This window comes from Cynocephalus volans, chromosome 17 (assembly GCF_027409185.1).
Source record: "Cynocephalus volans isolate mCynVol1 chromosome 17, mCynVol1.pri, whole genome shotgun sequence".
Lineage (NCBI taxonomy): Eukaryota > Metazoa > Chordata > Mammalia > Dermoptera > Cynocephalidae > Cynocephalus > Cynocephalus volans.
This window is the reverse complement of record NC_084476.1, coordinates 5203932-5227418: the sequence shown is the minus strand read 5'-3', so window position 1 is coordinate 5227418 and position 23487 is coordinate 5203932. Positions and strand designations below refer to the sequence as shown.

Here is a 23487-nt window from a genome sequence, read left to right as displayed (position 1 = left end):
CAACTCTGAGCTGGGCACGGTCATCAATCCATTAACAGATGAGAAAATTGGCTCAGGGACTAAGGGGTTGGGCTGTGAATACTCAGTCTTCCTCATGGTCAAGACTGGGGCCTGGTGCTTTGAAAAAGCTAAACGCAAAAATATTCGTACACACACACACATGCACACCTTGTGACATGATGTTCTTTCCCCAGGCACCAACCACGGTCCCCACACACAGCCACATGCATCCCTTCACAAATGTGCTTGTTTGTCACGCCTGAGGACACAGACATCGCTGGCACACAACGACCCATGAGTTCATGTATTCACTCAAATATGGGTACAGTCACCCAAAGGCAGGGAGGTGCTCCCAAGACACACACATGCAAGAATGTACACACAATCCCACGCCACAGGACAGCAGACCCAGCCCGCTCTTGCAGGCCCAGAGGCTCTGGATGTACACCCTACTCCCTGCATATCTGCCAGACAATGATGGCCACCTCCATGTCTCCAGACCCAGTGAGCTCACTCCCTCAGGACCTGCATGCCTGCTTCTGTGCCCACCCAGTGTCTGCTCCTGGCAGGGATGTTGAAAGGGGAGGAGGCACATGCTTCCTGCAGGGATCTCCTAGCCCTAGCAGCTGGGAAGGAAACTCTCATGGAATCCCCAAGAACTTCAAGTGTCTGCTGCGAGGCCGCAGGGGATCCAGGCGGGTGGTGCTGCCAGCTCAACCCTCCCACACTGGGCACTACCCTGCCTGCCCACTGCCGGCAGCCCCCAGCTGTCACCTCCCTGGCTACCCAGTGCCTCGGGCCAGGCAGACTGCCTTACCCTTGAACTCCAACCCTGAGCAACCAGGGTCAGGGGCCTAGAACTTGGCCTCAGGGAAGAAGGGGATCCAGGGGGTCCCCCCCATAGCATAAGACCTTGTCAATTTACTTAACTTCTCCGGGCCCTAGTCTCCCTATCTGGAAAAATGCGTGTATTCAACCCAGGGCCTTCAAGTGTCTCTACCTCCTGCCCACACCCCGGTTTCCCAAGGGCAATCATGGTGCGTGGGTCCTACGGCCATTTATTCCACCTGCAGGAGGCCTGCGTGTGCCAGTGCCAGCTGCCTTGGGAACATTGCACACACCTCTCAGGGTCCACAGAGGAGGCGATGGAGGTGTGGAGGAGTTTGGGAGCCCACCTGTTTGGGACCTGCAAGTCTAAGCCAGGGCCACCACCCAGCCCTCTGACACCCTTTCCCCCTTGACCTCTAGATAGCCCTAACCTCCCTGGGCTTCTGTTCCCTCCCTGACAGATGATCTGGGTAATCAGGGCTGAGCTCTCCCCTCCCTCAGGCCACAGCCCAGCAGGGGTGGGGCAGGAGCAAGAATCCCTCGGGGTGGGGGGGGAATCTGGTACAAGGGGTGGCAGCCCCAATGGCTTAAGCACCCTCCCCCATACCCCCCACATTCTTACCCTCCCAGTTTTGTTTTCTTTTTTTTTCTCTCTTTCTTCTCACCCTCCCAGTTTTGAGCTTGACATTAACACAGAAAGGGCATGACACCTTCCATCCCACCCCCCAGGCTCCCTTGGAGAGGGGGTCAGGATGGAGTCCCAAGAGGGGGAAGGGTAGAAGTGGGGAAGTTCTCGGAGTCCGGGCCACTTATTGGCCACGGGTCCTTTCTTTCAACTGGACAGGCCCACCCCCTCCACACCCTGGCAGGTACACCAAGGTCAGATGGGCACACTTGGAATCTCAGGGGGTGTCCAGGATCCCAACTCACAAAGAAGGACGGACCCGGGGTGCGCTCCAGCCCCCTCTTATCCTGCCCAGGAGGATTCAGTTAGTTATGCACCCACCCGGCAGGGGGAGGAGGCCAGAGTGGCGCAGAGGGTGGGGGTGGGGGTGTCCCTGGCACCCACGCAGGAGTGGGTGAGGGGCCGTGCTCCGGTTCCGTCTGGCCTCCTGCTGCCTCCTACCCGGCTGGGGCTGGGGGCTCACCCAGGCGTCGGGCAGGAGTCGGGCGGCTCTGCCCCGCGCCCCGCCCGGCGTCCACCCACCGCCTCCGCCAGGGGCCAGGCCCTCGTCTGCGCCGCCGCCCTCGCCCCGCCTCTCCTCCGCAGTGGCTGGGGATGGACCTGAGCCGCTGCCTCCGGATGAACGCACGTGCGCAGTGCAGGGCAGAAGGTCCCCTGGGAGCCTCCCCAACTGCGGGGCTGGGCGTGCCCCTCCCTGTCTGACAGCTGGGGCAGGGAGGCTCAGAGAGGTGAGGCCCAAGGTCACACAGTGAGCGAATGGGATGACCTAGGTCACACTAGAATCCTGGCTCCCTGAGGACACTGGGGAAGCCCCCCTGGGGGTGGGGTGGGGTAGGTCACCAGCAGTCCCACCCCTCCCTGCCATCTCCAGAGAGAGCATCTGAGGGCAGCTGGTCTCACCCCATTCCTGGCTCCAAAGTCCTACCAGCAGGCTGTCTGCCCCCACCTGACCTCCTCCACAGTGCCGCACCCCTGGCTCCTCCAGGCAGGACCCCTCGTCTGCGTCCCCATCCCAGCTCTGGGCACAGGGTCGGCACCCGCAGACTAAAGCAGCCCCTGTGGGAGCCCAGAGGGCCGATTTCCTTCCATCCTCACAGCCACCGGGAACTGCGTATTTTCCTTATGGGGGGTGGTGACGGGGACAGTGAGGCTCAGTGGGGTTTAGTGCCTGTTCCAGGACACCCAGTAATAAGCGCCGAGCTAGGATTCAAACCCAGGCATCCTGCTCCAAAGCCAATGCACTTAACTGACTCCACCTGCCTCACCTGAGGACAGGGGCCTGGATGCCCAGATGGGTGCAGGCAGGTGGAGGAGGAAGGGTAGTGGCTGGCCTGGTCCTGGCCCCTCACCTTCCTGCCCCAAGGCCCCAGGAGGTGACATAACTCACAGGGCAAAGTTTATGCACTGAATGGTGAACAGGGAGGGGTAAGTGGGCCACAGACGAGAAGGGACATGCTAGTCACTCAGCTAGTCAGTCTCAATGTTGGCCCAGACCAATGTCCTCTATTCCAGGGAATCTATCCACCCCTGCCACACCCTGGCGTGCCATCTGCCCAGGCCCAGGAAGCCTGTGGCTGCAGGGGCCACAAAGCACAAGGCCCCATGCCTGTCCCCCTCCCCCTGCTGGCGGTGGCCCCACCACTGTGCCTTCTAACCCTGCATTTTCTGACATTCTACCACTGTCAACTGTCACTCAGGTATCCAGGAAATGGCCTCCGTTGCCAGGTGCCAGGCAGAATGGCGTGATGTGAAGAGGGGAGCAGACTGGGGTTTCCCTCAGGAAGGATCTAGGGGGTGGTGTGGGTGGGGGTGGCTCAACCATGGGGAGCCCCGAAGAAGCACCGCAGCAACAAGGCCCACTGGTCTCCCCACTCTAGTGAAGGCCTTGGACTCTGGTCTCTGCTTTTTCTCAGGGCTCTTGGTTTTTGAGCCTCAAGGAATCTTCTCTTAGGGCCAGGAGTGAGTGAGCCCCCACAGGGGTTGGGGGTGTGAGGCACCAGAAAGCCCACTGGAAAGCCCCTAGTCCTGAGCCTTCCTGCAGGCAAGTATTTTGGGGACCTGCAGTTGACAGGCAACTGCTGAGTTGCCACGGGAACTCTCCCTTCTTCTGGGTTTGTCGTTTTTAGGGGGGTGCCACAATGCTTCCCATGCCCTTTCCTCTCTATGTCCTCACCCTGGCATGGCTGCTCTGGGAGGGGACACTGAGGGTCCATAATCTCATCCCCCACCCCCAAGGGGGCCTAACCAACTCTGGCCTTAAAGAAAACTCTTTGAGGTTCAGCATCCAAGAACCCCGAGAAAACGTAGAGACCAGAGTCCAAGGCCTTCATTAGAGCAGGAAGAGGACGAAAGGGGCTTATTAGCTCTGTTTACGTCTCCATTCCCACCGTTAACCACCACCTCGGGGCCTTCCAGCCCTGCCCTGCCCAGCCCAGCCTAGCCCTGACCCTTGGAAGTCCACTGTAATTGGAAGGAATTTGGTCCCAGCCTGGCGCCGGGCCTCTCCTGGGCTTGTCTGCTTACAGGGATGGGCCCCTGACAGACCTGCCACACCTAGCTGTGGGAGTCCCTTCCCCACTGGAGGTGCCTCAGTTTCCCCACCTGGAAGTGAGGATGGCAATGGCACTTATCTGGCAGAATGCTGGGCAGGCACGAGACACTATATAGCTTAAAGCCAGGCACACGGGAGGCGCAATGGCTGTCCTCACCAGGCAACTGCACAGCACAGGACAGAGGCTTGGGAATAGCCTGGGAAGGACTGCGGAGCACGGCCCTGTGGTTGGCATGTGGTGGTGGCAGAGCCGCCACTGCACAGGTCCCCAGGCTCCCAGCCTATGCCTTCTCTAGAAGAGCTGCTGCCCATGCCACACCGTCAAAGACTAGTGGCTGAGGTGGTGGAAGGGGCTTTGAGGGGTTCAGGGGTGTGTGTATGTATGTGTGTGTGGGTGACAGTAAAGTAAGAAATGACCTCTGCTGCTGGGTCAGCAACTCCCTGGGCACTCAATGATGTCCACGCGAGCCCACTCCATGGTCAGGAACTGGGCCCCTCCTCAGCCCCACATTGCCCCACCCCTTGTATATCAAAGAGGCATCTAAGAGAACCATGCTGGGCCTGCGGGTGCAGCACTGCCCCCTTTGGGCAGAGACTCTTTGGGGAAAGGACCCTTCAAGTGATGACCTGCATGGACAGCCCACCCCTCCCCACTGGTCTCCATAGCTGCCTTGCTTGCGCTGCAGTAACAGGAGAGCTGTTTGCAAACTGCAGGTGTAATCTAGCCGCAGGGCCCCTGGAAAGGGTGGAGCAGGGCCAGCTCAGCTTGCAGGCTGGAATGAGGCAGAGTGCACACTCCTGACCCCTGTGGGTCTGGCTCCACCGCCTCCCCAGACCCCCACCCCTCGCCCCTGCCTTCCTTTCTGTTCCTTCCTCTGACACCCGCTCCATAGTACACGGTCCTCCTCGCCATCCACGTCACCTCCTCAAGGAGGCAGCCCCCCCATCCCCTTCCAGCCTCCAGTGCAAAGTTGCCATCCAGTCACCATCTCACGGCCCCACCTGGTTTGATTTCCCTCAACGAGTGCCACCCATGAAATGACTGTGCTCCTGGTCTGTTTACAGTTGAGAGTAAACAGTCTCCTCGCAACTAGAAGGCGAGACCTTTGTCTGCTGGAGCTTAATGCAGTGCTGGGGCGCCTGCAGGGAGGTCACAGTGCCACCTACCGGTGCTGCCGCCAGAACACGAGAGCCAGGGACCATGGCTCCACTCATGCCCCACCCCCACCCCCCAGCTGGAGGCTAAGTTGCTGCTCCCCCAGTCCCCCAATACCCCTGTTATGGGCTGAATTGTGTTCCCCAAAAGATCCCTGACGGCTGTGCATGAGACCTTATTGAGGAATAGAGTCCTTGCAGATGTAATGAAGACGAGGTCATGCTGGATTAGTGTGGACCCTAATCCAGTGACTGGTGTCCTTAGGAGAAGAGGGAAAATTAGACACAGACACACAGAGGTGGCCATGTGAAGATGGAGGCAGAGTCTGGGGTGATATGTCTGTAAGACAAAGCTCTGACGCCGAGGATCGCAGGCAACCACTGAAGTTGGAAGAGGCAAAGAAGGATCCTTTCCTCGAGGCTTCAGAGAGAGAGCACAGCCCTGCTGCCACCTTGATGTTGGACTTCTGGCCTCCAGAACTGTGTGAGAATCAATTTCTGTTGTGTTGAGTCACCCAGTTTGTGGTCCTTTGTTACAGCAGCCCACTAGGACGACAGACACCAGCTCCAGTCATCGGCCGCATCGCAGTCATCACACCTGCCTTCCTCGAATCAACCGTGACCGCAGCACACGGGAATCTCTCTCTGCACCCTCCCACTTCCCAGAGGAACACTGCCCCTTCCTTGGACAACTTTTGGGATTGTTCTTATTGCCTCCTCTGGCATGGCCTGGGTCCGGGAAACATGTACCAACTGGGTGAACGAACAAATTCTCTCCTTTGCTACTTCTCTATCTTCAGATGTTGGTAAAAATTGAGGGAGGAGAAGGGAAACAGGAGGGTGATGGCAGGTGAGGAGGGCTCGCCCAAGGTAGGAGCTTCCAGTGCGCATTGCTACCCCGGGAGCCAGGACAACCAATCACTGGGTTCCCATAATCCCAGCCCCCAGGTTCAGGAAGTAAAGTCATTTGGGTCACCTATCTTCTCCCTGCTACCAGTTCAGTAACCCTGGACCAAGTCCTTGTGCCTGTCAGGTCCTCCCAGTCTCCCCACCTGCACAATGGGGATCATTCTAGCATCTACTTCCTAGGGACATCCTCATGTGCATGTGAGATATTATCTATAAAACCTGTGGGCTGGGCTGGCCTGTGGCTCACTTGGGAGAGTGCAGTGCTGATAACACCAAGGCCACGGGTTTGGATCCCTATATAGGGATGGCCGGTTAGTTCACTTGGAAGACTGTGGTGCTGACAACACCAAGCCAAGGGTTAAGATCCCCTTACCGGTCATCTTTTATTAAAACAAACAAACAAACAAACCTGTGGGCTGATGTCCCATGTAGCTAATGCAAAAACTTTCAGATGGAAGAACTACAAGAAGGGGTGAGATATATAACATGGAACACAACTCAAAACAAGCCCGGACTTGGTACTGTGACCCTAGGAAAGTCATTTCCCCTCCTCTTGGCCTCATTTCCTAGTCTGCACAACAAGAGGGTTGAAAATTAAGCAGAACTCAGATATCATCCCCTCTGCCATAAACCTTCCAAAGGCTTCCCATTATATTTACAGTCAGACCCAAGGGCTTCATCTCAGGCCATGTATTTGGCAGCCTCTGCAATGACTCCCAGCGATCCCTGCCTCCTGGTACCCAAGTCATTGAACAATCTCCTCCTACCAAGGATTTAGTGACAAGCTTCTAACCAATAAATACAGCAAAAGTGATGTGAGATCACTACTAAGATTTATTAAAAACTGTGACTCCTGTCTTGCTTGTTTTCTCTCGTTTGCCCTTCACCCCATCTTTATCCCTCACTTTGCGGAATCAAGTTCTGTTGTTATGAGCTGCCTGATAGAGAGGCCTGCATGGCAGGGAACCAGCAGAGAGTCTGGGCCAACAGTCACAGAGTGACTAAGGCCCTCAGTCCAAGGTGAAAGCACCAGTAACATGCGAATGAGCTCAGAGGCGGGTCCTGCCTAGCAGAGCCTCGTGGAACCCCAGCCCCAGACTCCTGAGACACCCGGGATAGAGGCCCCCACTGACCCCGCCTGGATCTGCGGCCACACAGCCTGTGAGACAGTAATGTCGGCTGCTGTGAGCTGTGTTAGGGCCATGTTGTCAAGCAGTGGTGGGTACCAGTGCAGCCTCCAGCCCCGGTCCTGCCTCCCCTTGTCCCCTCCCCAGCTCTGGAGCCACTCTGGCCTCCTTTGTATCCTCCTCTCTGGGCAAACTCACTTCTGCCTCCGTGTCTCTGCACTGCTGAGCCTTCCCTGCATGCTGTTCCCAGACTGCTCCCTCCTGTCCTTCTGTCACAGCAGAAGTGTCACCTCAGTGAGACCTCCCCGACCCCACCCAGGGGCCCGGGCCCTCGCAGCACCGGCTTTAGTGTCGCTGTGGCTCCGCTCTTTCCTTCCCCCCGCGTTTGCTCCCCTGCTCTTGTCCGCCTCCCTGCAGAGCTCCTGAAGGGCAGGGCCCTGTGGTCACTTTCAGAGCTGCACCCAAGCCCAACACGCCCTGCCCGGGGTGAGCGCTCAGCACAGTTGCTGGATGGAACATGAGAGGATCTCTCAGCCTCCTCCCCGACGGAGCAGCTCACACCGTGGGATGCTGGTAATGGGAGGCGCACGTTGGGTGGGAGGCGGGGGTCCCCCAGAATGACCCCGGGAAGCTCCTCCGGGCTCCAGTCGCTCCATTGAGCACAGTGGTCACTGCCGTCCCCTGGTGGCCAGTGATAGCACTGCAGCCCCAGGCAGGAAACCCAGAAACAAAACACACCTTTGTTTGGGTGTTGCTAAGGTAGCGCTTCTCTCGGGCCCCAGCAGGGCAGAGGAGCAAGACCTGCAGGCTCCAGAGGTAATGCAAGGAACCTCAGAAGCCTCACGCGCTCCCCTCATTCCCTCTGCTGGCCCTGGAGTGTCCAGTCCCCTCACCAGGCCTCCTCACCCCAGCCAGGGCAATGACCCCAGCCCCACTTCCAAATGAGGACCCCGAGGCTCCAACAAGGTCTTGTTCCTGGACCCCAGACGAGCGACCAGGACTCTGCCACACTCTGCCCCTCCCCAAGTCCTCAGTCCTCCAACCCCAGGCTGCTCTTTGCTCAGGAGGATCTGCATTTCCCGAGGGCCTGGGAGGGCAGTGGGCCATCCATGGAGAACCAAGGCCAACCGACACTTCTGTTAGCCTAAGGGACCCTTGGGGTCACTTTGACCAAGAACCCCAATTCGCAGAGGAGGAAACTGAGGCCTTCTCTCCTGCAGCCCCCTCCATACTGAGGAGGGAAGTTCATTCTAATTCTAGGTGCCCAGAGTGGGCACTTGTGCTCTCGAGGCTGCTCTGGTGTGGCGCCTCCTGACAGACAGACCCCTGCCCATCAGCTTGGCATTTCTCTTCTTCCCCATGCTACGGGCCCGGGCATGTTGCTAGGAGACGGGATGCCCTGCTCCATGTCAGAGTTGCCTCCAACCTCTTTCTTTACCGGTCACCTCCCCAGTGCCCTGTCCTCTTCTAATCTCTAGGATGAGAGGTGTGTGTGTGTGTGGTGTGTGTGTGTGTGTGTGTGTGTGTGTGGTGTGTGTGTGTGTGTGGTGTGTGTGTGTGTGGTGTGTGTGTGTGTGTGTGTGTGTGTGTGTGTGTGTGTGTGTGTGTGTGTGTGTGTGTGATGCCCAGAGAAAAGAGGTCCTGTCCTCTTCTGATCCCTAGGATGAGAGGGTGTGTGTGTGTGTGTGTGTGTGCGTGCGTGCGTGTGTGTGTGTGTGTGTGCGCGCGTGCGCGCGCGCGCGTGTGTGTGTGTGTGTGGGGGGGGATGCCCAGAGAAAAGAGGTCCACGTGGAAGGTGGTGGGCAGGGGTCCCCCAGGATCTCTCACTCCCAAAGCAAACCTCATGGGTGGGCTGAGCCCCGGCCTAGAAGGCCGGAATCCTCCCTTCTCTGCTGGCCTCTGCCCCACCTCGTGAGTCCCGGGCCTGCCTCTCTCCTGGTCTCAGTTTCCTAACTGTACCAGGACGCGGAACTGCATAGGCGCGCGCCCCGCGTGGGCCCCTTCCGCCCCGGGTGGGGTGTGGGCGGGGGCGGCCTGGGGCCGTGCGGGGCACTCACCTGGCAATCTACCATCATCCTCAGCCCCGGCAGCGCATCGCCGGCCCCAGGGCGGGGCGCGGGGCTCGCAGAGGCCGCTCGCCTGGGCCCGCGCGCGGCGCAGGGGGGCGCCCGGCTGCGGGGCTCATGGCGCGGCCTCCCGTCCCCGCTGGGCCGGGGGCTCCTTGGCCCTTGCCGCCGCCCGGGCCGCCGCCGCCGCCTGCGCCGCTCCCATTGTCTGCGCCGCCCACGCCGCCGGCCGCTCGGTTCTGCCGGGGTTCCCGGGGCTCGGGCCTGGGTGGGCGGGGACAGCCGCGGCCCCGCCCCGCACGCCCGCCCGCAGGTGCGAGGGGCGGGTCCCACCGCGCGGACTCGGGGGCGCGCTCGGTCCTCCCTCCTCGGGGCGGACGCCGCACAGAGCCCCGGGCCTGCTATCCACGCCCGGCGCGCACACGGAGCCTGCGCGGGACCGCGGACGGCGCGTGCACGTGACCCCGCCTCGCTGCGCGCAAGCGCCACGCACAAAGTGCTGCCCAGGCTGCCGGTCTCACGTGTCCTTCCGCCCCAGCCGCCTGTTTTGTGCACCCCACCCCGCTAGGACCTCATCCCAGACAGGCGGGGATCGCAGGGCCGGGTGGGCGTGCAGAGCCTGGGGACGCGAGAGTCACCATGTATACACCCTTCTCCCTGTCGCCCAGGTACCCTAGTGCCACCTGAGGATTCAGCTCGTTGCGTGGCAGGAGACAGGGGACCTTAGGCAAGGGGACACCGAGTCTGGGCAGGGACAGGGTCATGTTCCCCCTCTTTCCCCCCCTTTTTCCCTGGCAGGACCCAGGAACGCAAGGTCCGGCCTATCCTTGCATCCCTGGCTAGCGTAAGAGGCGGTGGAGGGATCCTGGAAGGAGAGGGCCCCACGACTGGGACTGGGCAAATATTGGGGGTTATCACTATTATTAGGGAGCCCGCTGGGTGCTCAGTGACCTCATCCTATTTTATACATGAGCAGTGGCCCCAGCACTCAGGACACACAGCTCTCAGTGACCAAGCCCAGCGTCGTGGGGCTCAGAGTCACTGCTCATCACCATCACTTGTCCCCACACTGATAACCACAGGCCATGTGCTGTGCTGGGGCCTCCTCAGCCAGGCGACAGGAGTCCAGCACTTTGGGAGCTTTCAACTCCCAGCTTGACGCCCCAGCACAACCTCACCAGGTGGGAGTTGCAGGCCCATGTTCAGCTGAGGAAACTGAGGCCCTGAATAGTCACCACATGGGCTTCTGGTCACAGGCCCGTGTCAAGTGGCCCAGCTGTGGGTTGGAACCCAGGTCACCTGACCCCAAAGTCTGTGCTATGCACAGGAGCCCTGAGGAGGTGTCCTCTGAGCCCAGCCCTGAAGGTGAGTGTTGTGGTTGGGGCTCTGGGAGGGGTACTATGAACAGGAGGCTCTGAGGGGACAAGGGTTGGAGGAGGTCCCTGGGTGGCTCCAGGGAAGCTGGAGGTGGGTGTGGGGTGCCCTGGGGAGAGCGTGTGTATCAGATTACATGGGGCTCTGAGTGTCGTCCAAGGAGCTGGGATCACTGCAAGTTTGAGGGGCAGGGGACCCAATTCAGGTGGTCTTATCAGAGCCACACATCCTAGAGCTGGAGTGAGCTTAATGGGCACATTACTCAACCCCACCCAAGCACGTTCCCCGAGCACTAGCCAGGGATGGGGCCTGCTTTGGTGTTGTGTGTGCAGTGGGGGTCTGCAACTGTCTGCCTCTCCTCAAGCTGGACATGCTGCCTGGATGGCCCAAAGCTGGCCACTTGTCAAGGTAGCTGCTCAAGAAGGGTGGGTGCCCAGAGATCTTCTAGCCATAATCTCACTTAACCCTCCCTGCTGGGGCTGAGTGTTGGAATGACCAGCCCAGCATCCCACATGTTCTAGGACAGACTCCTAAACCCATGTTCTTTCAGCTGCCTTGCACTCACAGTCATTTAACAAAAACTCATGGAGTGCCTGCCAGGTGCCAGGTGCCTGGGTGGGGTTGGTCTGTGCCCTCTTGGAGCTTACTGCTTGGAGAATGGGGTGGAAAGGGGCCTGACAGCATTGTAAATGATGGCACAGGGATGAGGAGGATTATGGGGAAGCAATAAGTCATCCACTCTGGAGCAGAGAACAAATCAAGGCAGGCTTACAAGAGGAGGTGATGTCAGGAGTGAGTCCCCAGGAATTGGCCTAGTGGTAGGAGGGGCACGCTGGACTACAATAGGTGGGGAGAGAGGCTGTTGGCCATGAAGGGACAAGAAGCTTACGCTTGGGGGCCTCCTCTGCAGGGGGCACTGCATACACTGTTTTTGTCATTTTGTCTATTTTTAAGAGGTACCCTTGCAATTTTAAAAGCTTCAGAGCCCACAAAACTTTGATCTACCCTGGCAAGATTGATCCCTATAGTTATACAAAGTTCAGATCCGGTTCTGCCAGACAGGGGCTGACGGCTCCCTGCTGGGACTCTGTCCCTGGACACTCCCACTTTCCTCTGCTGGGACTGTCCCTGGACACTCCCACTTTCCTCTGCTGGGTCAGGGCCCCTTACTTTCTCCCACCTGTGCAGCAGCTCCAGCCCCAGGCCCTTGCTTCTTTCTGGAAAGCAGCCTGGACTGTGGTTAGGTTCCAGGAGCTGTGTTCTGTCACTCACTCAGCTCGTCTGAGGACCATGCCTTGGGACAGGGACTAGAGTTAGCCATAGTCCCAGAAGCTTAGACCACTGCTGGGAAGGCCCACCAGCTGGGTCTAGGAGAGGGCGGGCACTCAAAGAGGGCCTATAGCTGGGAGCAACTTTCTTCCCTGCAAGGTTCATGCTACCCAGGCCTCAGGGCCAACCCCTCCTGAGGCCTTTGCTGGTCTCCACATCCAGAGGCCTCTTTCTGCTCTAAACTGGAAGCTCCTTGAAGGCAGGGCCTGCTCCTTCAACACAGCCCTGGTGCTTCCTGCTGGGGACACACAGACCATGGGCCCGTTCTTGCCCCTTTGCCCAGGAAGCACCCAGGGCCTCTCCCTGACTCTGATCCTCTCCATCCCAGGCTGGATGTTCGTACTCTTGGGATCTGTCCCTGCTTGCCAGCCAAACCACAGGTTGCAGGAAGAGTGGGCTCAGGGCTGGTCCCCAGGCTGGCAGGGGTGGCCAGGTGGGTGGGTACCTGTTCATTCTGCTGTGATCACAGAGTATACCCCAACTTACCCTCTGTCTCCTCCTTCCATGGAAAAGATGTTGCTGCCCTTATGGGAGGGGGAACCATGCCTGACCCTGTGCCTCACCCTCTGTCTGTCTGGCCAGGCAGACAGAACCACATGGGCCTCTGAAGTCCCCCTGGGCCTGAGCTGGCGAGGCTGTCCTCACAGGCTGTTGGAGCCCCATACCAGCCAGTGGCCTGCCAGGGCTAAGGTGACCCTGGAGGCAGGAGGGCTGATAGACACATCCCTTCAGCTCTCAGGACCTACGTGTCCAGAGCTGTCCAGCTGACTGGCTCTGCTGCCTGCACTCTGAGAACGTGGCCAATCTGTCAGCATGCTTCCCCTCACCCAGTCTGTCCAGAGAATTCGAATGAAATCTTGTCTGTTGCAGCAGCCAGCTTTAGCCGCTCCTTTCCCCAAGCTGACTGTGTTTGAAATCCAGTCTGCCTGTATCCCCAGTGCCTGCAGAACAGATGCTTAGATGTGCAGGTGCAAAAACCCTGGTTAGGGCCTAGCAGATGCCACCTTTATTTAAAACTTCCCAAATCCTCTTAGAAAGGAGGCAGCTAGTCCCTAAGAGTGTGGCTCACCATGGGGTGCAGGAAGCCAAAGGGAGCCTAGCCCTGGTCCATCTCAAAGGCTGGCTGTGGGGTCCTGAGTGAGAAATTTGGCTACATGTGCTGGGGCATATCACAGTTCCTGGAACCTCCACAGCCAGAGAGAAAGGGTCCGGGCATCTTTCACACTAGGGTGTTAGAAGTGCAACTTTAAGGGCACTGTGCAACAAAGAGGGGACGGCAGCGGGATTTCAGGCACTTTGAGTTGGGCAGAGACTCCAGGGCCTGCCTGCTGAAGGCATGTCTGCTGGGCGAGGCAAGGCCAGCTGGGCCCTGCCTTCTAACCACTGGTCTCCTGTCCTCCTGTCCACCCATTCTTGTGCCACACGCCACTGTGTGATCCTCATGTGTGCACAGCCCTTCACAGTTTATGATGGCCTTTCCACATCCATTTTCTGATTGGATTCTCTAGACTGAGAGGTAGGCAGGACAGGGCTGGTCTGCCCGTAAGGCTTGGAGGAGGGAAGCCCTGGTGCAGGTAGGTGCAGAGCTTTGGGTCCACGGTCATGGCAGCATGGCTCCGCTGTCAGCTCCTCAGCCAGCTGGCATCCTTGTCCAGTGTAGAAAAGCGGATCAGCTTCAGGCAGGGCGGCTGAGGCTTCCTGTCATCCCAGATGTACTCGGGGGACAGCACCTTAGATGGCTTGTGCGAGATGAAGCGGCGGTTCAGGTGGCTCTCCTCCTGCCAGGCTGCCATGATGCCATTGGCCTTGTCTGCCAGGATGGCCATGTGGCAGCCCCTGGTAAACTCATACACCCTGGTCACCCGCCCCCCGAAGACCGCCCCACCATAATAGAAGTCCCCCTCGCTGTCTTCCACAAAGGCAGTGGACGCATGCCTGCGCTCATAGGGGAACTGCTGGCGGGTTACAGTGAAGTAGCCTGGGTGAATGGCAGCCACCAGGTCCCCCAAGGTCTCAGGCCCCCATGGGTTCCGGAACACCATGTCCACATCAAGGCAGAAGAGGTAGTCCACCTCCCGGTGGGCCCTCCTGGCTATGTGCTGGCTGATGGTTTCCATCCGGCGCATGGAGATCTCCTCCCAGTGGGAGTGACCCTGGATGGGGATGATGCTGAGGAGCCGGCCGGGGCCCAGGGGGACCCTGGGAATGGCCGCAGGGTCATGGGTGAAGATGTAGTAGTACACCTGGTAACCACGCATGAAGAACTCCTCGGCCGACTCCAGGAAGTGCTGGACGAAGAGGGTGTACCTGGTGAAGGTAACCCTGTCACCCTCCGCTGCCCCAGCAGTGCACTGCCTGGTTCTCCACCATGTGCTGGTACCATGCGGGGCATGGGGTCTGGCTCAGCCAGGCTGGATGTACTTCCCACCTCGAGAGTCACGCAGGTCTGAACCTGGGGTCCTTGTCTGTCAAACCCACAGTCCTAGTACCAACCTCTTAAGAATGTTGTAAGAATGATCCTGAATGCTGATTCTTTATACAGTATTCATGAACCAAGCTCACTTTGATCGAGCACTCACTAAGTGCTGGGCAGTGTCCTATGGGATTCTCATTCTGGCTGATCTTTAGAAGCCGCCTAGAAGCTTGCCCATTCACCATCTAGCCAGTGCTCTAGGCCTTGGGGCCCCCTCATGGTCCCTCTCTCAGGAGTCTCAGGAAGAGCCTCAGAGGGAAGTTGCCAGGTGGTAGGTCCTGAAGGAAAGGCCAGGTGGGGTCAGGGAAGAGACAGGAGAGTAGAGCAAGAGTCCAGGAAAAGTGGGGGTGGGGCACGGGCGCCTCCTGACCAAGGCTCCTATTCCCTTACCTGGGCTGCCTCCAACTCCCCTTCCATGTCAGGGCCAGACCCCTTCCTCCAGGAAGCTGCCCCCACCCCCCATCACACTCTGTACCTTCCCTCTGCTCAGCACCTGGCTCAGAGCCTCCCTGGTGCCCAGCTGGTATCCTGTGTGTACGTCCTGTCTGACCCCTAGACTGTAAGCTCCTGGGGCTCATCGAGAACCCCCTTGCCCCCGCCCAGCCCGCTACTCACTTCCCCACGGCAAACACCGTGACCCCAATGGTCAGGTTCAGCGGCTGGTAGATGTGCTGCAGAAGCTCCGGGTTGAAGGTTCCCTCAGAGACGATGGGTGCCAACCAGGGCGTGAGTGTCAGCAGCTCTGTGGGCCTAGCAGCAGGGAGGCAGTGGTTACGGAGACCCTCCTCTTACGAAGGCCTGGGTCCCGTCCTGGCCCTGCCTCTCACACTGTGGGACCCAGAGCAACTCCCACCCTGGCTCTGGACCTGTTTCCTCGTGTGGAAAGTGGAGATAACAATAGTTACCTCCCAGTGGGGTCGAGGGGCCCCGGAAGTAGTGCACACCAAGTGTCTAGAAGGAGCCTCACGTTCCCGTGCGTGCTGAGTGCCTAACACATGGGGGCTGTCATCCAAGGTGATGCAGTACTATTGTCAGCAATGGACTGGAGCGTCTACGATGTGGTGGGCACAGTACACGTATCACGAATACCACCTTATCTGGTCCTCCAACCTGGCAGTAGCCGCCTGTACAGAAAAAGCTCAGAGCAGTTGGGTAACCTGCCCAAGGTCACACAGCTAGTGACAGAGCTGGGACTGGAGCCCAGGTCCCTGACTCCCAGCCTATCTCTCCACGGTCCCAGACTGCCTGGGCCCCAGGGCTGCTGTGACACTGACCTCTCCACCACCCCTACCCCGCCCCCGACCAGGCCTCTCGTGACACCTACCTCTGCTCCAGCAGCTTCGGTTGAGGGTACCGTGCTCTGCAACCAAGAAGGCCCAGTGGTGAGGGGAAGTGGCCCCCCCACAGGGCCACAAAAGGGGAAACGACAGTGTCCTTACTGTGTCACGGGCGGCAGCGGCTCCTCCTTCCTGTAGTGCAGCTTCATGTTGCTGGAGGCAGAGATAAGAAAGAGCTGTTAGTGCCAGGGCTGGGGGCAGACATCAGCACAGGACGAATGAGAGTCGAACACCGCCAGGTGCCACACAGTCTCCCTCTGACCTCCCCACTGCTCTGCCCACTTTACAGAGGAGGGACTGAGGGTTCCAGGGTCACTGAGAGAGAAGTGGAAGGGTGGTGATCGGAACCTGCCTGGTTCCAAAGCTACGTTGCTCTGTAGGATCTCAGCACTGGGTAGAAGGTGGGAGCAGCTGCAAAGACCTGGGGACCTGGGACCCTGGATGAGTTGGCTGAGCGGGGCCCACTGTGACAGTCAGCTGGGTATGTCCGCTTGGCTCAGTGGCAGTACCCAGCGTCTCAAGCGCGATCAAGGCACTGCTGTGAAAGTGCTCTGTATGTCAGTGGGTTTTATGTAAAGGAGCTGGACTACCTGGGTGGGCCTGATCCTGTTCATTGAAAGGCTTTAAGAACAGAACTGACGTTTCCCTGAGGAAGAGGAAGTCTCCGCTGTGGACCGCAGCATCAGCTCCCGCCCGAGAGCTCCAGCCTGCTGTACCCATTTCAGACCTGCCTAACCAGCCAATGATCACATAAGCCAGCTCCTTGCAATACGTGTCTGTCTGTCCGTCTGCCTACCTACCTAGCTCTTACTGGTTCTGCTTCTCCAGTGGAACCCTGACCAATACACCCACTTTTCCTCATCTGTAAAGGGCCAACCATCCTTACCCTCAAGTTGCCGTGAGGAGTGCACGTGGTATGGGAGTAGGGGCTCGCAGCTCGTGCCCAGCATGGGCAGGCGCTCGGTAAGGCCATATAACCATGCACATAGAGTATTTCTCCAGGGGGTACAAGTGAGGCCCAGAGAAGAGACAGGCCTGCCCGAGGCCACCGAGCAGCAGAGCCAGCTCCAGAAGAGGCCTGAGCCTAACTGTCCTGAGGCAGGAGCTCCTAAGGAACAGGCCACCTGATGATAGGGTTGCCTGCCAGTCACTTGTGAGTTTTCAATGTATCATATACGACAGGGTGGCTTAAAGCTCCAGGAGTTCTCCCACCTTCTTCGGTCTATGTCTCTTTTTGCAGTAAAATATATAGAACATAAGATTTACCACTCTAACCATTTTTTAGTGTACAGTTCAATGGATTAAGTACATCTGCACCGCTGTTGTGCAACCACCACCACTCTCCACGTGCAGAACTTTTTCATCACCCGAAACTAAAACTTGGTTTGTGTCCGACAGTCCCTCCCCACTGCCTCTCCCCCCGCCCCCGGTGACCACTCTTCTACTCTGCCTCTATGAGTTTGACTCTTGTAGGTCTGTAGGCACCTCACTGAGTGGCATCATACAATATTTGTCCTTTTGCAATTAGTCTCTGCTCTTGAATAGACAATTTTTAAGTCACTCATCAAACTGGCCATCTGCCCTAGATTCTTAAAAACAAACATATTTCAAGTCCCTGCTCAGAAACCTCTGGGATTCTGGGGCCGGCCCGTGGCTCAGTTGGGAGAGTGTGGTGCTGATAACACCAAGGCCACGGGTTCTGATCCCGTATAGGGATGGCCGGTTAGCTCACTGGGTGAGCATGGTGCGGACAACACCAGGTCAAGGGTTAAGATCCCCTTGCTGGTCATCTTAAAAAAGAAAGAAAAAAAAAAAAAAAAAGAAACCTCTGGGATTCTGAGGAGGTGGTCAGAAGCAAGAGGCAGCGGCCAGCCCAGCATCCCATGCTTCCCGGGCAATGAGCTGCTCCCTTTTCCATGAGCCCAGACGCGCTCCAGCTGCCTTAAAGAGTTAGATGTGGAACACAAAATCCACAGACGAGCCATTGCCGAAGAAAGGAACTTCACCTTTTCAAACCTCTGAAGGTAATAAAACTAAAAGTAAAAGAAAAAAAAATCCCCAGGAAGAGGGGAAGGTTTGATCATCTAAGATAAACAAAAATTTCCAACTTCAATCTACTAAAATAATAATAATTCAGTAGGACCAAACAACAGACAAACTGCAAAGAAAAAAAAATGTAGCAGATATGCTCAGCCAAGGGTGGTGACAGAGAACCCACAAGCAGACCAAAGAGAGAAGGTGGCAAAGTAAGCCTCTCCCAGGAGAGGAAATTCAATTAACAGGAAGACGTGGAGAAATGAGGGCCTCAGTCATAATCAGAGATGAAATTTAAACCAAAGAGACAGCCATCTCTCCAATCAGCAAGGTGGGTTCATTTTTGTCTTCGTGACACCCACTATTCCCAGCACTAGCCCTGGTGCGATATGGGGGTGGTCTTGTGGGTCACTGCTCAGGCAGGGGTACATGCTGAGTGTGAGTGTTTGACGTACTGTGGCCCTTACAGAAGTCAAGCCGATGGGGATGGATCAACAACCTATCCACGTCCTCTGGCCCAGGAAGGGAACATACCTGGATGAGATGATCTTTAAGATGGAAAAAGGGTTATGCCCACAGCTGCTCATGACAGTCTTTAGAACCCTGGGAGATTGGGAACAACCCACACGCCGAGCCATTGTTAGTGGGAAGGGAAGGGGCTCATGATTTGTGACCCAGCCCCTGGGGGGAATAAAACGACGGTGACCATGAAGGGGAGGGACACACACTGAAGAGGAAAGTCCACTCTGGGAAAACAGGATAAAAAGTGCAAAAACAGTATGATCAGAACTGTTTTAAACAGCAAGCAGCCATTTTGCTTTTAGAACCATGAAAATGTATAATCTGTTCAATTAGAAAGCACAGCAAATAAATTAATAAAAGAAAAAAAAAAAAAAACACAGTAAACAAGCAAGCCAGCGACCAACAGTGAACTTAGAAATCAGAGCAGAACTCAGACAAGGGGGACCCGAAAAGTTTTCTTTTTCTGTCATCTTTTCTGTTTTCTAGGTTCCTCATTTACTATACTATGTTTATAATAAAACGTGCCTCGTTGTTAATTAGTAGTCATGGTCCAGGTGTTTGTCGAACTTTCCTTTAGCTGTCATGAAAAGCAAAGGACCAACGAGCCGGATGCTCTTTTGAGACTGTCCTAACCCATTTTTTCACCTTTTTCGGGCAGCTGGCCAGCACAGGGATGGAACCCTGGACCTTGGTCTGCACCACGCTCCAACCTACTGAGCTAACCTGCCAGCCCCACTTTTTCACTCTTTACTGCCAAGATGTCAGATTCGTTATGTGGAGAAGACTTTGGTCACATGTTAATTTGTTCCTTGAATCCACATAGAACACAAAAGTGAGCAAAAAGGTCAAGTCCTAAAAGCACTGTTTACTGAGCACCTACTGTGCACCAGGGCAACATCAGGCTGCTGACAGGCATCATCGCACTCCCTGTTCCCAGTGGCCTGCGAGGGGCACTTTTACCACCCCATTTTACAGATGCAGCAAGTGAGGCTCAGAGCTCACTTGTGTCCAAGGTCAAACCATTCAGGGGGCTACAAGGATGCTCCAAAACTGAAATGGGAATTTCACTCCACATTTGTGGCAGCCCATAAATTACCTAAACACTGTCTCATTTATCAGAGCCATGAGCTTAGGACCTGGGAACTCACAAAGTGACCTTAAAAACTCCAACTGTGAGCAGCCCACAGGGTCCCCAATTCATCTAGCCCCATACTTACAAGATCTCTGGGCAGGGGAGGTAATAGGGGACATAGGAGACTGGCAACCAGTTCTCAACATGCACCCTGGAAAGGAAAAACACCGGTTGACTCCACTCTGCCCCAGAGGCTAAAAACCCACTTGGCACCTAATATTGGGAGTGAAGGCCCCAACAGTGCATTTAGGGGGGTCTCCTGTCATTCTGTGGCTGACCTTGGAGGACAAAGTCTGGTATTCCCTGCATGCATCACAGACCTTGAATGCAGTCACTCATTTACCCATGCAGTCATTCATTCCTGGGGTATGTGTATTCTTGATGCCAGGCTCCACACACAAAGAGCAGGGTGAGGGGCAGCCCCAGGAGCTTACAGGACACAGGGAGTGGATTGGGGAGCATGAACAGGAGTTCCTCATCAACACAGGTTGAAGAATGGTCCAGGCAGAGGAAAGAGCAAGTCAAAAGCCAAGAGGCCAGTACAAGGCAAAATTCAGAAACTGAAACTACGTGGGTCTGGCTGGAGTTGGGACTGAGCAAGGAGAGGTTGGTGAGACCGGAAAATAACACGAGGGGATCAAGGTTTTGTGGCTGACATGCAAAGACAGGGAGGAGTCATGGGGTGAGTAGGGATGGAGAGCTCCATGGGGTGGACTCACCACAGGAAGCAGAGGCCTGTGCCTGCCAGCAGGCAGAACCCTAAGCCCAGGGCCAGCCTCCCACGGTGCATCGCTGGCTGCTGTGCCAAGGCCTGGGCACCTGTAGAGACCCCGCGGACCTTGGTGAATCAGGTCCCCTCTTGCAGGGCTGTCGGGGTCTGAGCCTGCGTTTCCGAGGAGCTGGGGAGCTGGGAACACCTGCAAAGGATGCTCGTTTTCCCGGTCAGTGGCCTCGCCCGCAGCCCTCCCTTCCCCTGGGCCACCCACCGGGGGAACGTGTACTCCCCGTCTCTCCTAGTCCAGCCGGACCCCACGCTCAGCTCTGGCAGCGGCTCAGGGCTCAGTTGGAGCCTCCACCTGTCCCTTAGGAGAAGTGCTGGGGTCAATTTCGCGGAGGCCCCTTCCATCAGCGGAGGTGAGCAGAGGCCGGCGCGCCGAGGAGCAGGGACCGCGGCACGAGCGCGGAGCCCTGGGGCGGGCTTAGAGGATTCCCCTGGGCAGCAGCTAGGACAACGACAATCTAGCCCTGAGGCACGGGGGGGGGGGCGGGGGGGACACACCCAGTTCCCGGGGGCTGCGCAGGGAGGGGCGGCCGGGATTCCCTTGGGGGTGGGTGGCGGGGCCTGGGCTGTCCAGGGGATGGCGGCAACGCGCGTCGGCTCTCACTGGCTCAGGTGACCTTGGCAAGTCATCCCCCCGCCCCTCGGCTAAAGGGGGACGGGGTCGGGGAACAGCACGCACGTCCCCGAGGATGACGTGCGGGAATGGCTGTAAAGCGCTTGGCACAGCCCGGGCCACAGTGAGTGCGAGATCCCTGGCTGCCCTGCAGAGGTCAGCCCAGAGTCACAGGAAGACCCCAGGGCTGGGGTCCCGGGGGTCAGGACCACGCTCACTCGGGAGTCGCTGGCAAGCCCGCTTCCTTTCCCTCTTTCTGGGGCCTCAGTCTCCCCACCCAGGCCTTGGAGCGCAGCCCGGACCTCCAGCCCAGCTAACGCCAGCCTCCTGCGGGACTCAGGCCGCCGGGGTCGCTCGCGCCGACGCAAGGCCCAGGCCCGAGCCCCACCCGCTCCAGCCTGGAGTCCGGACCCGGGAGCCCGGGGCCCAGACACAGCTAGACTGTCACCCACCTGTGCGGGATCCGGGCTCGGGGCGTTCCTCCTCCGCCCCCGTGCGGTGCAGTGCGGGGACAGGGTGGGGCGGGGAGCGCGACTATTCCTGCGGGGTGCAGACTCACTCCTTGCGGCCGGACCGGAGTTCGGATGGACGGAGGGGCGCAGCCGGCTCGGAAACCAGGGGCTCGGCTCTCCTGGGCCCTCGCGATACCCACATGGCCGCGGGGCGCTCCTAGCAGCGCGCGGGACAGAGCCCGGAGCAGAGCCGTTAGTCATGGGGGCTGGGCGGGATGAGGCGGCCGGGGAACAACAAGAACCTCCCGCCGGGCCCGGGGCCCCAGCCCGCCCCCAGCGCGCGAGCCCCGCCCACCGGCCGTAGCCCCGCCCCTCGCCGTAGTCCCGACCCGGGGTTCTGAGCCCCTGACCTGGGATCTGGCCTCCGCTCCTCGTCTGGGCCTGGGCCTGGAATGCCTCGGTCCCAGCATGGGGGCGGGAAGCACGGTCCTGGACCTCGGACGGGGGCGCGGGCGGAGAAATGAGGGAAACGATTTTGGGGGAAAACTTGAATATGTTTAAAAGAGCTTCGGAGCAGTTAGGGGAAGAAAGTAGGTCGCACTTACTGATCGGTGTTCCTTTGCTCAGGGCCTCTGAGCTTGACGACTTTCCCTGGCTGGGGGACCACGAGCGCGTTTCCTCCGGTGTAAGGTGGGGTTGGCCATACTTTCCTCCCAAGGCCTGAGGGGGTAGCATTGACCCTTCCACGAAGGGCTGCTCTCGTTCACCCAGGGGCCCTGGGACCCCAGGAGGGGCCCCCTCACAGCTCGCCAGGGGTCAGCCAAGCGTAGGGTTGGAGGGTTTTGGAGGCAGAGGCCTCTGCTAGGTGTGGTGGGGGAGGGGAGAAACTGGAGGGACGAAAGAAAGAGGCCCTGAGGGTAAATAAGGACGAGATGGTAACACGGAGGGGGGACGGAGGGGGCGAGGGAGAAACCAGCCAAAGTGACAGCGTGGAGGACCAAGTGAGAAGTGGCCACGACAGCGGGCTCAGAGAGGCTGTAGGTTTGCTCAAGGCCACAGTGCAGCTCGAAGTCGTAAACCAGATCGTTCCCAGGTCCCGGGGTGTGTTTGTCTGTGTCCTCTGGATTTCCCTGGAGAGCCCCGGGTTCCTACAGGACAGGGCCTGTTTCCTCAGCGTCTGCAGGTGCCTGGCACAGGCCCTGGAAGCTAGTGAATACGGGCTGAAAGGTCATGCTTCGTTTTTAGCTGCCAGCACTGGTTCCCTGGGACCTGGCCTGCGACTTAGTTTATGTTTGCAAAGTTCCCTCATCTGCCTTCTGGACACCAGGGCCTCTAACTATTCTCTAATGAAAAAGTGAGCAAGCCCAGGATGCTCTGTGTACTGGCCTCAACCCTCCCTGTGAACTTCATCTGTCCATGAACTTTTTGAAGTACCCTCGTCTGTGTGTCTGTGTGTATAGCTTTTTAAAAACCGTTACTAAATATTATTAAACATCTTTTTAGGCAGCAGACCACTGAAGCTGGGGCCCAGTTCAAGGGTCCCCTCTACTGGCTGTGGTGAGATGCGGTCCCACCTGTTAGGCTGTGAGCTTCGAGGGCAGATGGTGTCTGGGGTTTACTAAACCTCTGTATCCCAGGTGCCTGCCTACAACAGGGAGCAGCACACGGGTGCTGGATGCATGAATGAATGAATGAATGAATGAATGAATGTGTACGTGAATGAATGAACTCACCCAAGGCTACTTTGTATCTCAGGCTTCTTATCTGTAAAATAGGAGCACCCACCTGGTAGGGCTGTTGGGGGCTTCACACTGATTCATTCATCTATTTATTCATTAAACACTAAGTATCTCCTGTGTGCCAGGTGCTGTCTAGAGGCTTGGGAAGACCGCAGTGAACAAGCAGAGTCCCCGCTGTTGTGGAGCCAGCCCGAGCAGGAGTTTAATGAGGGAACACGGGTCTCAGGCATGTGGTCTGAGGTCATTGCAGAGCTGCTGCTTGGATGGGCAGGTCATGTACAAGTTCTTGTCCAGCAGCTCAGGACCAGCCCGGGTGGGGCCTGTGGTGGAGGGATGTGGGGTCCTTGGTCTGAACCCTTGTGCTACCTGAGACCCTGATG

General features: G+C 57.7%; 1 protein-coding gene across 1 annotated transcript; it reads right to left on the bottom strand.

The window, feature by feature from the left end:
- Positions 1-13029: 13029 nt before the first annotated feature.
- GBGT1 (globoside alpha-1,3-N-acetylgalactosaminyltransferase 1 (FORS blood group)) lies at positions 13030-21603 on the bottom strand. Its single transcript, XM_063082380.1, has 7 exons — positions 21369-21603; positions 20242-20439; positions 19608-19673; positions 15937-15987; positions 15822-15857; positions 15113-15247; positions 13030-14331 (listed from the first exon to the last, which is right to left on the bottom strand). The coding sequence occupies exons 2-7, from the start codon at positions 20310-20312 to the stop codon at positions 13647-13649; spliced, it is 1044 nt and encodes a 347-aa protein (XP_062938450.1). The 5' UTR covers positions 20313-20439; positions 21369-21603; the 3' UTR covers positions 13030-13646.
- Between the last annotated feature and the right edge of the window lie 1884 nt (positions 21604-23487).

Coding starts and splice junctions, on each gene's coding strand:
- GBGT1 (XM_063082380.1), bottom strand. CDS start 20,312: ATGCACCGTGGGAGGCTGGCCCTGGGCTTAGGGTTCTGCCTGCTGGCA. Junction 15,988..19,607: donor CTCCCCTGCCCAGAGATCTT/GTAAGTATGGGG, acceptor CTCTGCCTCCAG/CAACATGAAGCTGCACTACA. Junction 15,248..15,821: donor CCGAAGCTGCTGGAGCAGAG/GTAGGTGTCACG, acceptor CCCTGCTGCTAG/GCCCACAGAGCTGCTGACAC.